Below are 15,409 nucleotides of genomic sequence, written 5' to 3' on the forward strand. Positions count from 1 at the left end.
TGATACATTTTGACTTGTGTGGATATTTGGCTAGAATGTTTTGATTTGTTGAGATGACACATTATCGTGCTTAATAAGATTTTGAAGGTTGTCTTGTGGCTTTATTTGTCACTATGGAACACTGAAACTGGATAGGCTAGACTTTTGGTTTGGTTTAATGGTAGGAATATCAGCGGTTATAACTCCTATTGTTGCTTACACATGCTGCATCTTTTTTCAATTTAACAAACTATATTTTCCTGGTAAACAAGAACTTGGTTTGTATCTTTCAGTTACAAATGTAGTAGGTAGGAATTGTTGTTTGTCTGAAATGTAATGTTGGTTACATGCTCATCTGTATATTTGGTCAGAATAAGAAAGTAGCCTAATTAGGGCTGTGACGTTACCAGTATGTAAACACGAAGCGGCCCAAACTCTTCGGTCCTTTCAAAACCTGCTGAATGCAAAATATTGAGAGATATACAGTACCAGTCAAAAGTTTGGACACAGCTACTCATTCAAGGGTTTTACTTTATTTGTACTATTTTCTACATTGTAGAATAATAGTGAAGACATCAAAACTATGAAATAACACATGGAATGATGTAGTAACCAAATAAATGTTAAACAAAATATATTTGAGATTCTTCAAAGTAGCCACCCTTTGCCTTGACATCTTTGCACACTCTTGACTTTCTCTCAACCAGCTTCACCTGGAATGCTTTTCCAATGGTCTTGATGGAGTTCCCACATATGCTGAGCACTTGTTGGCTGCTTTTCCTTCACTCTGCGGTCCAACTCATCCCAAACCATCTCAATTGGGTTGAGGTCAGGTGATTGTGAAGACCAGGTCATCTGATGCAGTACTCATCACTCTCCTTGGTCAAATAGCCCTTACAGAGCCTGGAGGAGTGTTGGGTCATTGTCCTGTTGAAAAATAAATGATAGTCTCACTAAGCGCAAACCAGATTGGATTCCGTATCGCTGCAGAATGCTGAGATCATCCGTTCACCTACTCTGCGTCTCATAAAGACAGGTTGGAACCAAAAATCGCACATTTCCACCGGTCTAATGTCCATTGCTTGTTTTTTTGGCCCAAGCAAGTCTCTTCTTGTTGCTGTCCTTTAGTAGTGGTTTCTATGCAGCAATTTGATCATGAAGGCCTGATTCCCACAGTCTCCTCTGAACAGTTGATGTCTTTTTATTTATTTTTATTTAACCTTTATTTAACTAGGCAAGTCAGTTAAGAACATGTGCGTTTTATCTCACACACACATCACGACAAGAGACAACACTACATAAAGAGAGACCTAAGATGACAACATAGCAAGACGACAACATAGCAAGACGACAACATAGCAAGACGACAACATAGCAAGACGACAACACACAACAGCACAGCATGGTAGCAACATAACATGGTACAAACATTATTGGTCACAGACAACAGCACAAAGGGCAAGAAGATAGAGCCAACAATACATCATGCAAAGCAGCCACAGCTGTTACTTAAAACTATGTGAAGCATTCATTTGGGCTGCAATTTATGAAGTTGGTAACTGTAATGAACTTATCCTCTGCAGCATAGGTAACTCTCTCTTCCTTTCCTCATGAGAGCCAGTTTTATCATAGCGCTTGATGGGTTTTGTGACTGCACTTGAAGAAACATTGAAAGATCTTGACATTTTCTGGATTGACTGACATTCATGTCTTAAAGTAATGATGGACTGTCATTTCTCTTTGCTTATTTGAGCTGTTCTTGCCATAATATGGACTTAGCCCTTTTTGGTAAAAGACCAACTTCTGTATACTACCCCTTCCTTGTCACAACACAACTGATTGGCTCAAACGCTTTAAGAAGGAAAGAAATTCCACATATGAACTTAATAAGGCACACCTGTTCATTGAAATGCATTCCAGGTGACTACCTCATGAAGCTGGCTGAGGGGATGCCAAGAGTGTGCAAAGCTCTCATCAAGACAAAGGGTTTCTACTTTGAAGAATCTCAAATTTAAAATATATTTTGCTTTAACACTTTTTTTGGTTACTTCATAATTCCATATGTGTTATTTCATAGTTGTGATGTCTTCACTATTATTCTACAACCCTACCTTAGACAGGTAAACTAGCTAGACAGGAAATTGTTTTGTTACTGGCAGGATGGTGAACTTGTGGACTGAATTTCAGTTGAAGATGTGATGTACAGTGGGGCAAAAAAGTATTTAGTCAGCCACCAATTGTGCAAGTTCTCCCACTTAAAAAGATGAGAGGCCTGTAATTTTCATCATAGGTACACTTCAACTATGACAGACAAAATGAGAAAAAAAATCACATTGTAGGATTTTTTATGAATTTATTTGCAAATTATGGTGGAAAATAAGTATTTGGTCAATAACAAAAGTTTCTCTCAATACTTTGTTATATACCCTTTGTTGGCAATGACAGAGGTCAAACGTTTTCTGTAAGTCTTCACAAGGTTTTCACACACTGTTGCTGGTATTTTGGCCCATTCCTCCATGCATATCTCCTCTAGAGCAGTGATGTTTTGGGACTGTTGCTGGGCAACACGGACTTTCAACTCCCTCCAAAGATTTTCTATGGGGTTGAGATCTGGAGACTGGCTAGGCCACTCCAGGACCTTGAAATGCTTCTTACGAATCCACTCCTTCGTTGCCCGGGCGGTATGTTTGGGTTCATTGTCATGCTGAAAGACCCAGCCACGTTTCATCTTCAATGCCCTTGCTGATGGAAGGAGGTTTTCACTCAAAATCTCACGATACATGGCCCCATTCATTCTTTCCTTTACACGGATCAGTCGTCCTGGTCCCTTTGCAGAAAAACAGCCCCAAAGCATGATGTTTCCACCCCCATGCTTCACAGTAGGTATGGTGTTCTTTGGATGCAACTCAGCATTCTTTGTCCTCCAAACACGACAAGTTGAGTTTTTACCAAAAAGTTATATTTTGGTTTCATTTGACCATATGACATTCTCCCAATCTTCTTCTGGATCATCCAAATGCTCTCTAGCAAAATTCAGACGGGCCTGGACATGTACTGGCTTAAGCACAGGGACACGTCTGGCACTGCAGGATTTGAGTCTCTGGCGGTGTAATGTGTTACTGATGGTAGGCTTTGTTACTTTGGTCCCAACTCTCTGCAGGTCATTCACTAGGTCCCCCTGTGTGGTTCTGGGATTTTTGCTCACCATTCTTGTGATCATTTTGACCCCAAGGGGTGAGATCTTGCGTGGAGCCCCAGATCGAGGGAGATTATCAGTGGTCTTGTATGTCTTCCATTTCCTAATAATTGCTCCCACAGTTGATTTCTTCAAACCAAGCTGCTTACCTATTCCCAGCCTGGTGCAGGTCTACAATTTTGTTTCTGGTGTCCTTTGACAGCTTTTCAAATTTTTCAAATTTATTTATATAGCCCTTCATACATCAGCTGATATCTCAAAGTGCTGTACAGAAACCCAGCCTAAAACCCCAAACAGCAAGCAATGCAGGTGTAGAAGCACGGTGGCTAGGAAAAACTCCTGGGGACAGCAAGGAGTCATCATGTCAAGTAGTCCTGGGGCATGGTCCTAGGGCTCAGGTCAGTTGAAACTGGAACAGCAGCATGGCCAGGTGGACTGGGGACAGCAAGGAGTCATCATGTCAGGTAGTCCTGGAGCTCAGGTCCTAGGGCTCAGGTCCTCCGAGAGAGAGAAAGAAAGAGAGAAGGAGAGAATTAGAGAACGCACACTTAGATTCACACAGGACACCGAATAGGACAGGAGAAGTACTCCAGATATAACAAACTGACCCCAGCCCCCCGACACATAAACTACTGCAGCATAAATACTGGAGGCTGAGACAGGAGGGGTCAGGAGACACTGTGGCCCCATCCGAGGTCACCCCGGACAGGGCCAAACAGGAAGGATATAACCCCACCCACTTTGCCAAAGCACAGCCCCCACACCACTAGAGGGATATCTTCAACCACCAACTTACCATCCTGAGACAAGGCTGAGTATAGCCCACAAAGATCTCCGCCACGGCACAACCCAAGGGGGGCGCCAACCCAGACAGGATGACCACAACAGTGAATCAACCCACTCAGGTGACGCACCCCCCTCCAGGGACGGCATGAGAGAGCCCCAGTAAGCCAGTGACCCAGCCCCTGTAATAGGGTTAGAGGCAGAGAATCCCAGTGGAAAGAGGGGAACCGGCCAGGCAGAGACAGCAAGGGCGGTTCGTTGCTCCAGAGCCTTTCCGTTCACCTTCCCACTCCTGGGCCAGACTACACTCAATCATATGACCCACTGAAGAGATGAGTCTTCAGTAAAGACTTAAAGGTTGAGACCGAGTTTGCGTCTCTGACATGGGTAGGCAGACCGTTCCATAAAAATGGAGCTCTATAGGAGAAAGCCCTGCCTCCAGCTGTTTGCTTAGAAATTCTAGGGACAATTAGGAGGCCTGCGTCTTGTGACCGTAGCGTACGTGTAGGTATGTACGGCAGGACCAAATCAGAGAGATAGGTAGGAGCAAGCCCATGTAATGCTTTGTAGGTTAGCAGTAAAACCTTGAAATCAGCCCTTGCTTTGACAGGAAGCCAGTGTAGAGAGGCTAGCACTGGAGTAATATGATCAAATTTTTGACAGCTCTTTGGTCTTGGCCATAGTGGAGTTTGGAGTGTGACTGTTTGAGGTTGTGGACAGGTGTCTTTTATACTGATAACAAGTTCAAACAGGTGCCATTAATACAGGTAACGAGTGGAGGACAGAGGAGCCTCTTAAAGAAGAAGTTACAGGTCTGTGAGAGCCAGAAATCTTGCTTGTTTGTAGGTGACCAAATACTTATTTTCCACCATAATTAGCAAATAAATTCATAAAAAATCCTACAATGTGATTTTCTGGAATTTTTTTCTCATTGTCTGTCATAGTTGAAGTGTACCTACGATGAAAATTACAGGCCTCTCATCTTTTTAAGTGGGAGAACTTGCACAATTGGTGGCTGACTAAGTACTTTTTTTGCCCCACTGTACAATGTTGGATAATATCACAATGTGGCGTTTTGTTAATCTTTTTGGGATAATTGGCAAAAAACTGCATGTCGAATTCATTCTCCTGAACTTTCTATTGTTTCTTTGTGAAGACTAGGCTGATTAATTTATGAAAATGTCTGTTTTCAGTACCCGTGACACATTTTGACTTCAGAGCTGGTTCCTGCAGTACTTCAGGACAATGACGGCCATCAATGCTCCACAGGACAAGTGAGTGCAGTGACTTTGCATTTTCTGCTTCTGCCTGCAATCATTTAATGCTATATGGATATATTTGAAGGATACAATTGGTAAAGGCTACATATTAAAATTTCTGGTGTGTGACTGTATTTGTCAGGTATAATGCGGTGTGGATAATTTTCTTCATCCTTGGCTTGGGAACCCTCCTGCCATGGAACTTCTTCATGACTGCAACCATGGTAACTGTTCTGCATTCTTCACAACTGCTTGATTATAATAACCATGAGAAATCAGACTTACATGGAACCCAAACTGGCTGCTGCGCGCATTCGACATCGTGCATACATTTATTTTGTCCCCCTACACCAAACGCGATCATGACACGCAGGTTAAAATATCAAAACAAACTCTGAACCAATGACACTAATTTGGGGACAGGTCGAAAAGCATTAAACATTTATGGCAATTTAGCTAGTTAGCTTGCACTTGCTAGCTAATTTGTCCTATTTAGCTAGCTTGCTGTTGCTAGCTAATTTGTCCTGGGATATAAACATTAGGTTGTTATTTTACCTGAAATGCTAACAAAAGGGTCATTTTAATGCTTCTGGAGCTGCCTCGAGGGAGGATGTTTCATTGAGACCAATATTGTAAACAGTTAGAAGCCACCTGGTTCATCAAACTTTTGGCCAGGTGTGTTGCCATGCCAATATGTCCCCGCCCTCGGCAGCAGGCTAGCATTATGAAAACATTAGAGATTAAACAAACGCAGCATGCATCGGTCAAAAAATCAACTCAAATGTTACAAATCGCCAAATCACTAATTATTTGTGCTCATATTACTTTCTTTCTACCTTCCCGAGACACTCTCTCCATAGTATTTCACTGGATCGTTTCACACTAAATCCTGTATTGCATCGGAGCCCATATAGTTTCAAGTTTCGTATCTAGATACATATCGAATTGTCTTGAAAGGGAAAGATGCACATCCCGAGAAATCATTGACTCTCGTAAGCTTTGTTCATGAACCCCTTTCGCTCCTCCACCCTCCTGCTTCCCTTTAGTACTTCACCAGCCGACTGAAGGACCCAGCCATCGAAGGCTCAGCGAATCTGACGGCCAACGCCACGGTAGTGGAGGCAGACACGAGGAATGTCCTGGAGTCCAAGTTCAACAATGTGATGACCCTGTGTGCCATGGTGCCCCTGCTCATCTTCACCTGCCTTAACTCCTTCATCCACCAGAGGTATAGTTAGAACTAATGGTAATGTTTCTACTGCAGGGATTGGTATTAAGGTTGCCCTATTCCCTGGGGCAATTAAACTGAGCAGTTTTTTTATTTTACCTTTTTTTATTTAACTAGGCACGTCATCTAAGAACAAATTCTTATTTTCAATGACGGCCTAGTGGGTTAACTGCCTTGTTTAGGGGCAGAACGACAGATGTGTACCTTGTCAGCTCGGGGATTCGAACTTGCAACCTTTCAGTTACTAGTCCAACGCTCTAACCATGAGGCTACCCTGCCTAGTTGAGCCTGCTCTGAGGTTGCACCGTTACTCCCAATTGTTCAATCACATTTATTTATAAAGACCTTTTTACATCAGCAGATGTTACAAAGTGCTATCAGAAAACCAACCGAAAAGCCCAAACAGCAAGCAATGCAGATGTAGAAGCACGGTGGCTAGGAAAAACTCCCTAGAAAGACAGGAACCTAGTAAGAAACCTAGAGAGGATGGCCAAGTCCTCTTCTGGCTGTGCCGGGTGGAGATTATAAGAGTACATGGCCATTTAAAGCCAGATTGTTCTTCAAGATGGTTAAAGTGGAAGATGGACAATTTATGGCAGGCAGGCAAGTTGAGCCTGCTCTGAGAATGTATTTTACTGATACAAACAAAATACAAAGAATTCCAGTAGTGATCTTCCTGGTTCCTCCCCTATGTGTAGGTGAAAGGCAGGTACTTCTGCATGTTTAATTTTTTTTATTTTTTATTTTACCTTTATTTTACTAGGCAAGTCAGTTAAGAACAAATTCTTATTTTCAATGACGGCCTAGGAACAGTGGGTTAACTGCCTGTTCAGGGGCAGAACGACAGATTTGTACCTTGTCAGCTCGGGGATTCGAACTTGCAACCTTTCGGTTACTAGTCCAACGCTCTAACCACTAGGCTACCCTGTAAATAGCTCATTAGCATAACCAATTAGCATTTTGGGGAAGGTGATGATAATCTTTGGGAAGACAAAAAAATATTCCTGCCTTGTCTGATGGTGAAGCACTTTTCAGACTTGAATGTCAATCCCTTTACTGTGACCTCGAGGAGACCCAGGACTCAAACTCCAAACCAAACCTCACTCTTATCCTCAAACATTGCCTGTTCACATGCCCCCCTAACCTCGCTCCATACATGTTCCTCAGTTTCCCCTAAGCTACCCTGAACGGTACCTTTCATGTAAACTTAAGTTATCTCTGCCTACCTAATACTCACTCCGTGAACCCCATCAGTTGTTTCCATAGGACATTGGTATGTGGACTTTAATTATAGTTGGATATAGAGAGATCCAGCAAGGGCTTGTCCATCAATGACCCCCACTCCTGTCTAAACAGTCCTATGAATATCTCCTTCTGTTTGTCTCCCCTTTTCCCCTCACCTGTCCCCCAGGATCCCTCAGAATTGCCGTATCGCCGGCTCCCTGTCTGTGATCCTGTTGGTTTTCCTGTTGACGGCGGTGCTGGTCAAAGTGGACATGAGCCCTCTCCCCTTCTTCTGTCTCACCATGATCAAAATTATCTGCATCAATTGTAAGTGGACCCCACCCAAACTACTAGACTCTTACCTAACATACCAAGCTCACACAGTTCAACTCACTCACCTTCACACCATCTGCTACGGAGTTGGCTTGTTTAAAGTGGGATGTTAAACAGCAGGGATATGCTCTCCTGTTGCTTTGATCCTGGCCCCCTGATGCCTGATGAGGACCAGCTTCTCTGACGGTCCAGGTTCCACTAGAGGGGAGGAGAAGGTGACCCAGTTGGAACGCTTTGATGTTGACATCCACACTCTCCCTGTAAAGACTTCCTGTCTGTCTATACTAGGAAGACGGGTGAATTAAATAATGTTTATGATGTAAAACAACCCCTGTGATGTTCTCATTGGTTTTGCTTTATTTTTCTTGTGTTGCTGATATAAACCTCTTGCCCTCTCCTTTGCTTTTAAATGTATTACTCCCTCCTATATCCAACATCTGCAATCACTCATTCTCTCTCTACTTTGACTTAATTACATTTTTTCTCTCCCCAGCGTTTGGGGCAGTGCTGCAGGGCAGTTTGTTTGGTCTGGCTGGGATGCTGCCGGCCTCCTACACTGCGCCTATCATGAGTGGACAGGGCCTCGCCGGGACCTTCGCTGCCTTCTCTATGATCTGTGCCCTGGCCAGTACGTCTGACACACACTCAAAACACACACACCACTGCTCTCAACACTTTCCATAACACTCCCACTCCCACCAGGTCCATAACTCATATATTCCAGGATGAGAATAGTAAGCACTTCCAGGTCATGACCCTGTATTCTCTTTGTGTGTTTAGGTGGCTCGGCCCTACAGGACAGTGCCTTTGGCTACTTCATCACAGCGTGCGTGGTCGTCTTCCTGGCCATCTTGTCCTACTTCGCTCTGCCCAGAATGGTGAGACCTCAACTAACACACTATTGACCCCTACTAGTGTGTTCTGCCTAATGGAATGCTCTGACCTCAAAATGCTAGTTCACTCTGTCAGACAAGTTGTCATTGACTCAACAATGTTATCTGAGGGAAGCCTTTAGTAGTGTGTAGCATTGTATAGACTCCCTGGCCTGTATCCATAATGTGTCCTTACATGCAGCTATATAGATAGATGCAGTAACCTGATAATAGTATGTTGGGGTGTTAACCCCCATGTCCTGGCTAAATTCCCAATCTGGCCCTCATACCATCATGGACACCTGATCCCCAGCTTCCACTTGGCTTCATTTATCCCCTCTCCTCCCCCCTGTAACTCATCCCCAGGTCGTGGCTGTAAAAGCGAATAGTTCTCAGTCAACTTAGCTACCCTAAAGTAAGGGTAAGCACAACAAATGTGCTGATTTTTGTTAATGTCTCTCCCAACCTCGCAGGAATTTTTCCAGTACTACCTGGAAAGTAATGGATCCAGGCCAGCCGGCAGAGATGAAGAGAACAAGATGGACCTTTTGGAAAAAGGTGCAGATGGAATGTAACGTTGAGAAATGTTTCTCATTTGCTGTGTAGTAGTGTACTCTGAATCTTCCCAGGGCTCACTGGGTTTATACTACAATACATATTTTGCTTGTTTATCTCTGCTCTTTGACCTAATTCTCAGTGCTTTTCTTCCAAGTTGTGCATTTCTCTTGCATATCTACCTGTGTAAAGCTAACAGCAAAAGGGGATGTTGTGTGACAGACAGCCCAGCACAGAAGAGGCAGGTGGTCAGCCTGACAGAGGAGGAAACCAGGTCCAACATATCTGTGTTTGCCATCTTTAAACGGGTAAGGGACCGGCACAAAGATGATATAAACAAAGTAGTCCTCCCAAGTGAGGGAATTGGTGGTGGGGCCTAAAACCCCCTACTGATGTTGTGGTCTCCTGTAGATCTGGGTAATGGCCCTTTCTGTGTGCTTCGTGTTCACCATCACCATCGGAACATTCCCTGCAGTCACAGTTGACGTCAGGTCCACCGTGGCCGATGGGGGAGCCTGGGGTGAGTGTCTTAAGGGGAAGTCTTTATTGACTGTGTTTTGCTGTATTAATGGCTTGTGAAAAGCCAGAGACCAGCATACAGGCTCATAGCATTAATCCTCTCAACTGGCAAGGACAATGCCGAACATCTGCCTTTCTGCCGATTTTGCTGTAATGGGTTCCAGTAGGATTTAAGAGTCTGTGAGGACTGTAGTCTTATTCGCCATGCGGCTGCTGCTGTTACTTTGTCTCCACAGATAAATACTTCATCCCTGTGTCATGTTTCCTGCTCTTCAATGTGATGGACTGGGCAGGCAGAAGTCTGACGGCCGTGTGTATGTGGGTGAGTCTGAAGCCCTGAGCACTTTCCACTAACACTGGCTCAAACAGACAAAGGTTTGTTGGTGTAGATTCCCACCTAACATCTGTGCTCCCCTGAAATGGTTCCCCCTGGCCTGACCAATTGTTCCCCTTGGCTGAGTTCTTTGCCGTTTCACTGGAACATGGATCAGAATGTCTTGGCGTCTCATCACTCTGAAGAGGAGAGGATTAGACTGACGACTCCCATGACAACAGTATCATACATGATGACACAACAAATTCATTTCTGGCTTTTGTTTAAAAATACCATCTCAAATGTGTTAAATCTAAATATTTAGTCCAAATCTGATCTGGATTACTGCCTGATGATGTCATAATGTCATGGGGTTGTAACCCTCTCCACAGTTGAAAACATATTGCCGAGACATCAATCATTCAGAATTCTCTGGAAAATCTGGAACACTTTGATGTGTAGGCCAGTGGTTTGTATTGGAAAAAAATCCCTTGTGTTTTTAGGATGAAGAGGTTGTGTGACTGCTGAAAGAAGTGTATTTGGAGGGGTAGGTGAGGAGTGGCTCATGGTGACACTGAAGACCCCCTATTGATTTGGACTAGTTTCCTGTTGTAAATAGGTCACATGACTGGGGCTGTAACAGCTGTGCGACTGGGGCTGTAACAGTGTGCGATTCACTGGCTGAGAGTTGCTGTAGAGATATACAGGTAACTGTCAAAATAAAGGAAACACTGACATAGTGTCTTAATAGGGCGTTGGGCCACCCAGAACAGCTTCAATGCGCCTTGTCATAGATTCTACAAGTGTCTGGAACTCTATTGGAGGGAGGCGACACCTTTCTTCCACAAGAAATTCCATCATTTTGTGTTTTGTTGATGGTGGTGGAAAACGCTGTCTCAGGCGCCACTCCAGATTTTCCAATAAATGTCCAATTGGATTGAGATCTGGTGAGTGACACACACACACACACACACTTTAAATGCCCTATGCTTCTTTGAGACCCCTATGGTAGCCAAAATAATGGGGAACTGGGCATTTTTATACATAATGTTAATTGCTTAATTAACTCAGGAACCATACCTGTGTGGAAGCACCTGCTTTCAATATACATTGAACAAAAATATAAACGCAACATGTAAAGTGTTGGTCCCATGTTTCATGAGCTGAAATAAAAGATCCCCAAAATGTTTCACGTTATTTTATGGACAGTCATGCTACGGACAACAAACACACTTGCATTTTATCGATGGCAATTTGAATGCACAGAAATACCCTGACGAGAACCTTGAGGCCCGTTTATTATTATTATTTTTTTTGGGGGGGTCTGTGATCAACAGATTCATATCTGTATTCCCAGTCATGTGAAATCCATAGATTAGGGCCTAATGAATTTCCTCATAGGAACTGTAGCTCAGCAAAATCTTTGAAATTTATGTGTTTTATATTTTTGTTCAGCATACTTTGTATCCCTCATTTACTCAAGTGTTTCCTTTATTTTGGAACTTACCCATAGATGGTGTTTTATTTCATTCTGTGGGTTTCTATTTAATTCTACCTCAGCTCCCCCCCTTCCACCTCAATCCTATGATTACTGTATAATATAATGATGGGCTGAGTACACATAGTGCACTGTTACCTTACAGTACATTGTTGGCTAGAGGTTCATTCCTTAAATTCTGATTGTACATTTGCATTGCGACCCATTTCTATTAAAGGAAATTGCTTTAATTCATTACAAGTTGGCTTCCCTCATAAAGTCAGCGGAAACCGTGGACGGAATCACAGAATCCCAACATTAAAATGAACAAAAACATTTTTTTTTTTAAATTGAACATTAACAAAATGCATCAGTGATTCGTATTTTCCTGCAACTTTCTGAACCGGCACAGGAATACCCGTCTGTGTGTGCGCGGTGCGCGCTTATGTCTACACTCTGTCGAGCCGTTAGTGATGGTGCTAATGATAACCTTTATTCTGGTAGAGATGGAAAGGCTTTCCCAAAAAACTTCTCAATTAAATGTTAACCACACAGTAGCCTCTGCTTGGCAGAGTATCATGATTATTTACGTCAATCAAGTGGCTTTGTTTTGCAAACTCTGCTATCACATGAGTGCTACAGAAACATTGCTAACCAAACAGTCTCTTGCTGGGGCAGGGTTGAGTTGAAGGGTAACTACACCCAAAAATGAACGTTTCTTACATTTCTTCCAGACCTCAAAATATGTCTCCTGATGTGGTTTAAGCATTGTTGTGGGCTTAGATTTTCTTTATTAGAAAAGTGTGATTTTGAGAGCAAGAAACTTGGAAAAACAAAATAGAATTTTGGGGTGGAAAACTAAACAATGTTTAAATGGATTTCCTAGGGCCCTACCAATTGAAATAATCAAATCCAGTGCCATTAAGCTTGGCCAGGGGTGGTTTAGTTGAATTATTTAACCAAGAAAATGTTTAGGTGTCTCTTTATACAGCACTGCATTTTATTAGCTTAGCTCCGTGGTGAAGCGTATAGTAGGCCCTATATTATGTAACAGAGTTTATTAGCTAGTTGAGAATATCAGTTGATTTCTCTTGTTTTCTCTGAATTATGTTTCTCATGGTTTCATTTGAAAGTCATTGCAGAATTTTGTGAGTTCACTGGCTCCTTGTCTAAGCTCTTTATTGGAATGTGTGTGTGTGTTAATATGATGCACAATATAATGGTGGAGTGGATCTGTATTATAATGTTGACGTGTACTGAGATGTCCTCTTTTGTCCCTTCAGCCCGGTAAGGACAGCATCATCCTGCCAGTCATGGTGGGTCTCCGTGTGGTCTTCGTGCCTCTCTTCATGCTGTGTAACGTCCAGCCCAGGAACTACCTGCCCGTGCCGTTCGCCCATGACGCCTGGTACATCCTCTTCATGATCTTCTTCTCCTTCAGCAACGGATACCTGGCCAGCCTCTGCATGTGCTTCGGACCAAAGTAAGGCCATCGCCAGTGGCAAATACGGCATAGTTCTCAACCCTCTGGTTCCTCAAATTGAAAGCTGACAGTAATTGCAGTCAGTACTCAAGCGGTACTCCATAGAAGGGAACCATAGCTTGCCGGTTCCTGCAAACACGTGTTGAGAAACACTGTACTACCACACGCTACTCACGACAAAGACATTGCACTGTTTCATCAAGGTGTGTACAGTCCTCTTTTCTCCTCCTAGTCATGTTGTTTTGTCCCTCCTGTGTTTCCATACAGGAAAGTGGCACAACACGAAGCGGAGACAGCCGGCGCCATCATGGCGTTCTTCCTGTCTCTGGGTTTGGCTCTGGGAGCAGCCCTGTCCTTCGTCTTCAGAATCATTATCTAGACCCAAAACACCCCTGAACACTTTCTTCTAACCAACCTGCCGTGGAGGAAGTGATGGGGGTTGGAGGAGGTGGTGAACTTTTCTGTTAATTGATTTGTTCTTCTCACACGGGAGCAACGCTAGTACACTCAGAAGCAGCCAGCCTCCGAGAGTCTGTGCTTCCCCTCCTGCCACTGACTGATGATACTCTTTCATTATGAAAGAATGCAAAGTTCATCTAGTTCAGCTGCCTATGTTACCGCTCTCATATCTTGTTCTCGTTGCCAACATCTATAATGTCTCTCACATCCTCCAAGGACCATGGTGGAAGACAGGAGTTCTCTCCACTCAAGGGATTATTTCAGTTTATTGATCAAAATGCCGCTATGAGCCGTAAATTGTATGAGCCGTATATTTATATGGATTGTGAAACTACCTGGATTCTTATGTCTTGGTGTGTGTTATCATTGAATTGTATAGGCATTCTAAATCTCAATGGAGTTTTACCAGCCTAGGTAAGTGTGTAAATGCGCATTGTGGTATAGCCTTGCCATGTAAAGGTATTTTATAGTATTTGAATATCTTTACCACAGTGATATATGTAGCTATTAATTACATGTGTTGTGAACGGTGAGGGTAGGAGAGTTTGTAAAACTCACTTCATTTGTTCTGCCAGTTTGCCATTTTTTTATTTTTTTTATCAAAACATTTTGTATCAGATCTAGTTCTGAGTGCTCTATTTTAAAACCGGATTGGCACAAGTTAAATTCGCCTGGTTCGTCTCAATCAGGTTGTTTTTATGAATTAAAAAAAAAAAAAGAATGCAACGTGCCGAGGGCTTTAAAGTACGACAAAATATTTTGCTGTGCAACCTTTTTAATTTGGGCGCACCAGTGCAACAAACATCTGTGTGTGTGTGTGTGTATTCATAATTGAAATAAGGCTTTGCTCTACTGTTGTTTCCCAAGCGCATAATCGTTAGCGTCATGCTTGCACCATTACTACAGCGAAAACGGCTTGTTTCTAGCCCAAACAGTTCGAAAGGTCTTTGGCCCATATTACTGGTGGAAAGTTTTTTTATCTTCCTGTAAAGGATTGGGGGGCTGCATTTTACATTCATAAACCGTTCTAAAACTCTTTGTGGGCCGTGTACCATTTGTTTTACACCTTGTTCAGTCATGGTTGTTACCTCATTAGCTAGCTAGCCAACAACCTGGTAACTTTACCAGTATAGCCAAACATTTGGGGGCACCGAAAGAAAAGGATAGCTTTTTCAGTAGTTCAATGATCATAGCAAAGAATAAATGGCCGATTTCTTACACCTCATCACAAACTTGACGTTTCTAAAGAGACCTTGAAAATTATGTAATTCATCTCAATAGGAAAATGGTGCTTTTACATACTGTAGAAGCCTCTTTCCACAATTGACTTTTACATTTCAATTAACATTTATAGGGTTACATCCTGGGCACTAGGTAGCCTAGCTGTTTAGATCGTTCGGCCGTAACCAAGGTTGCTAGTTCGAGTCCCTGAGACTAAGTGAAATCTGTCTGTGCCCTTAAGCAAGTCACTTAACCCTAATTGCTCGTTTAAGTCACTCTGGATAAGAGCTTCTGCTAAATTAAAGGTCAATGTGCTTCAGACTTAGCAAGAATTCATATTGGCTAGATCTCAAATGATAAAATGTTCTGGTGCTCCAGTGGTACTGATGAATGTTATTTTAGAGCCCTGAATGTGCCTGTTAAATTTTAAAGTTGCAATTGACTTATTTTTATTACCCATTCTCCAATATGCATCCTATTAACAGCCATTTGCGTCTTCTCATCCTGA

The 15,409-nt window shown here is 42.9% G+C and overlaps 1 protein-coding gene across 5 annotated transcripts in view; it reads left to right on the forward strand.

Annotated features, from left to right (window-relative positions):
* Positions 1 to 14,716, forward strand: part of slc29a1a (solute carrier family 29 member 1a) — a 79,047-nt gene extending 64,331 nt beyond the window's left edge. For 4 of the 5 annotated variants that reach the window (XM_024425113.2, XM_024425116.2, XM_024425112.2 and 1 more), the window contains 12 exons: positions 5,152 to 5,232; positions 5,360 to 5,441; positions 6,264 to 6,445; positions 7,857 to 7,996; positions 8,496 to 8,630; positions 8,783 to 8,880; positions 9,348 to 9,432; positions 9,622 to 9,737; positions 9,841 to 9,949; positions 10,185 to 10,270; positions 13,022 to 13,221; positions 13,489 to 14,716. In XM_024425113.2, coding sequence (XP_024280881.1) covers positions 5,204 to 5,232; positions 5,360 to 5,441; positions 6,264 to 6,445; positions 7,857 to 7,996; positions 8,496 to 8,630; positions 8,783 to 8,880; positions 9,348 to 9,432; positions 9,622 to 9,737; positions 9,841 to 9,949; positions 10,185 to 10,270; positions 13,022 to 13,221; positions 13,489 to 13,600 — 1,374 coding nt within the window. In that variant the 5' untranslated portion in view covers positions 5,152 to 5,203 and the 3' untranslated portion in view covers positions 13,601 to 14,716. The remainder of the gene's footprint in view (positions 1 to 5,151; positions 5,233 to 5,359; positions 5,442 to 6,263; positions 6,446 to 7,856; positions 7,997 to 8,495; positions 8,631 to 8,782; positions 8,881 to 9,347; positions 9,433 to 9,621; positions 9,738 to 9,840; positions 9,950 to 10,184; positions 10,271 to 13,021; positions 13,222 to 13,488) is intronic. The other variant, XM_024425117.2, reaches the window with a different exon arrangement.
* Positions 14,717 to 15,409: the final 693 nt, after the last annotated feature.

This window comes from Oncorhynchus tshawytscha, linkage group LG06 (genome assembly GCF_018296145.1).
Source record: "Oncorhynchus tshawytscha isolate Ot180627B linkage group LG06, Otsh_v2.0, whole genome shotgun sequence".
Classification (NCBI taxonomy): Eukaryota; Metazoa; Chordata; class Actinopteri; order Salmoniformes; family Salmonidae; genus Oncorhynchus; species Oncorhynchus tshawytscha.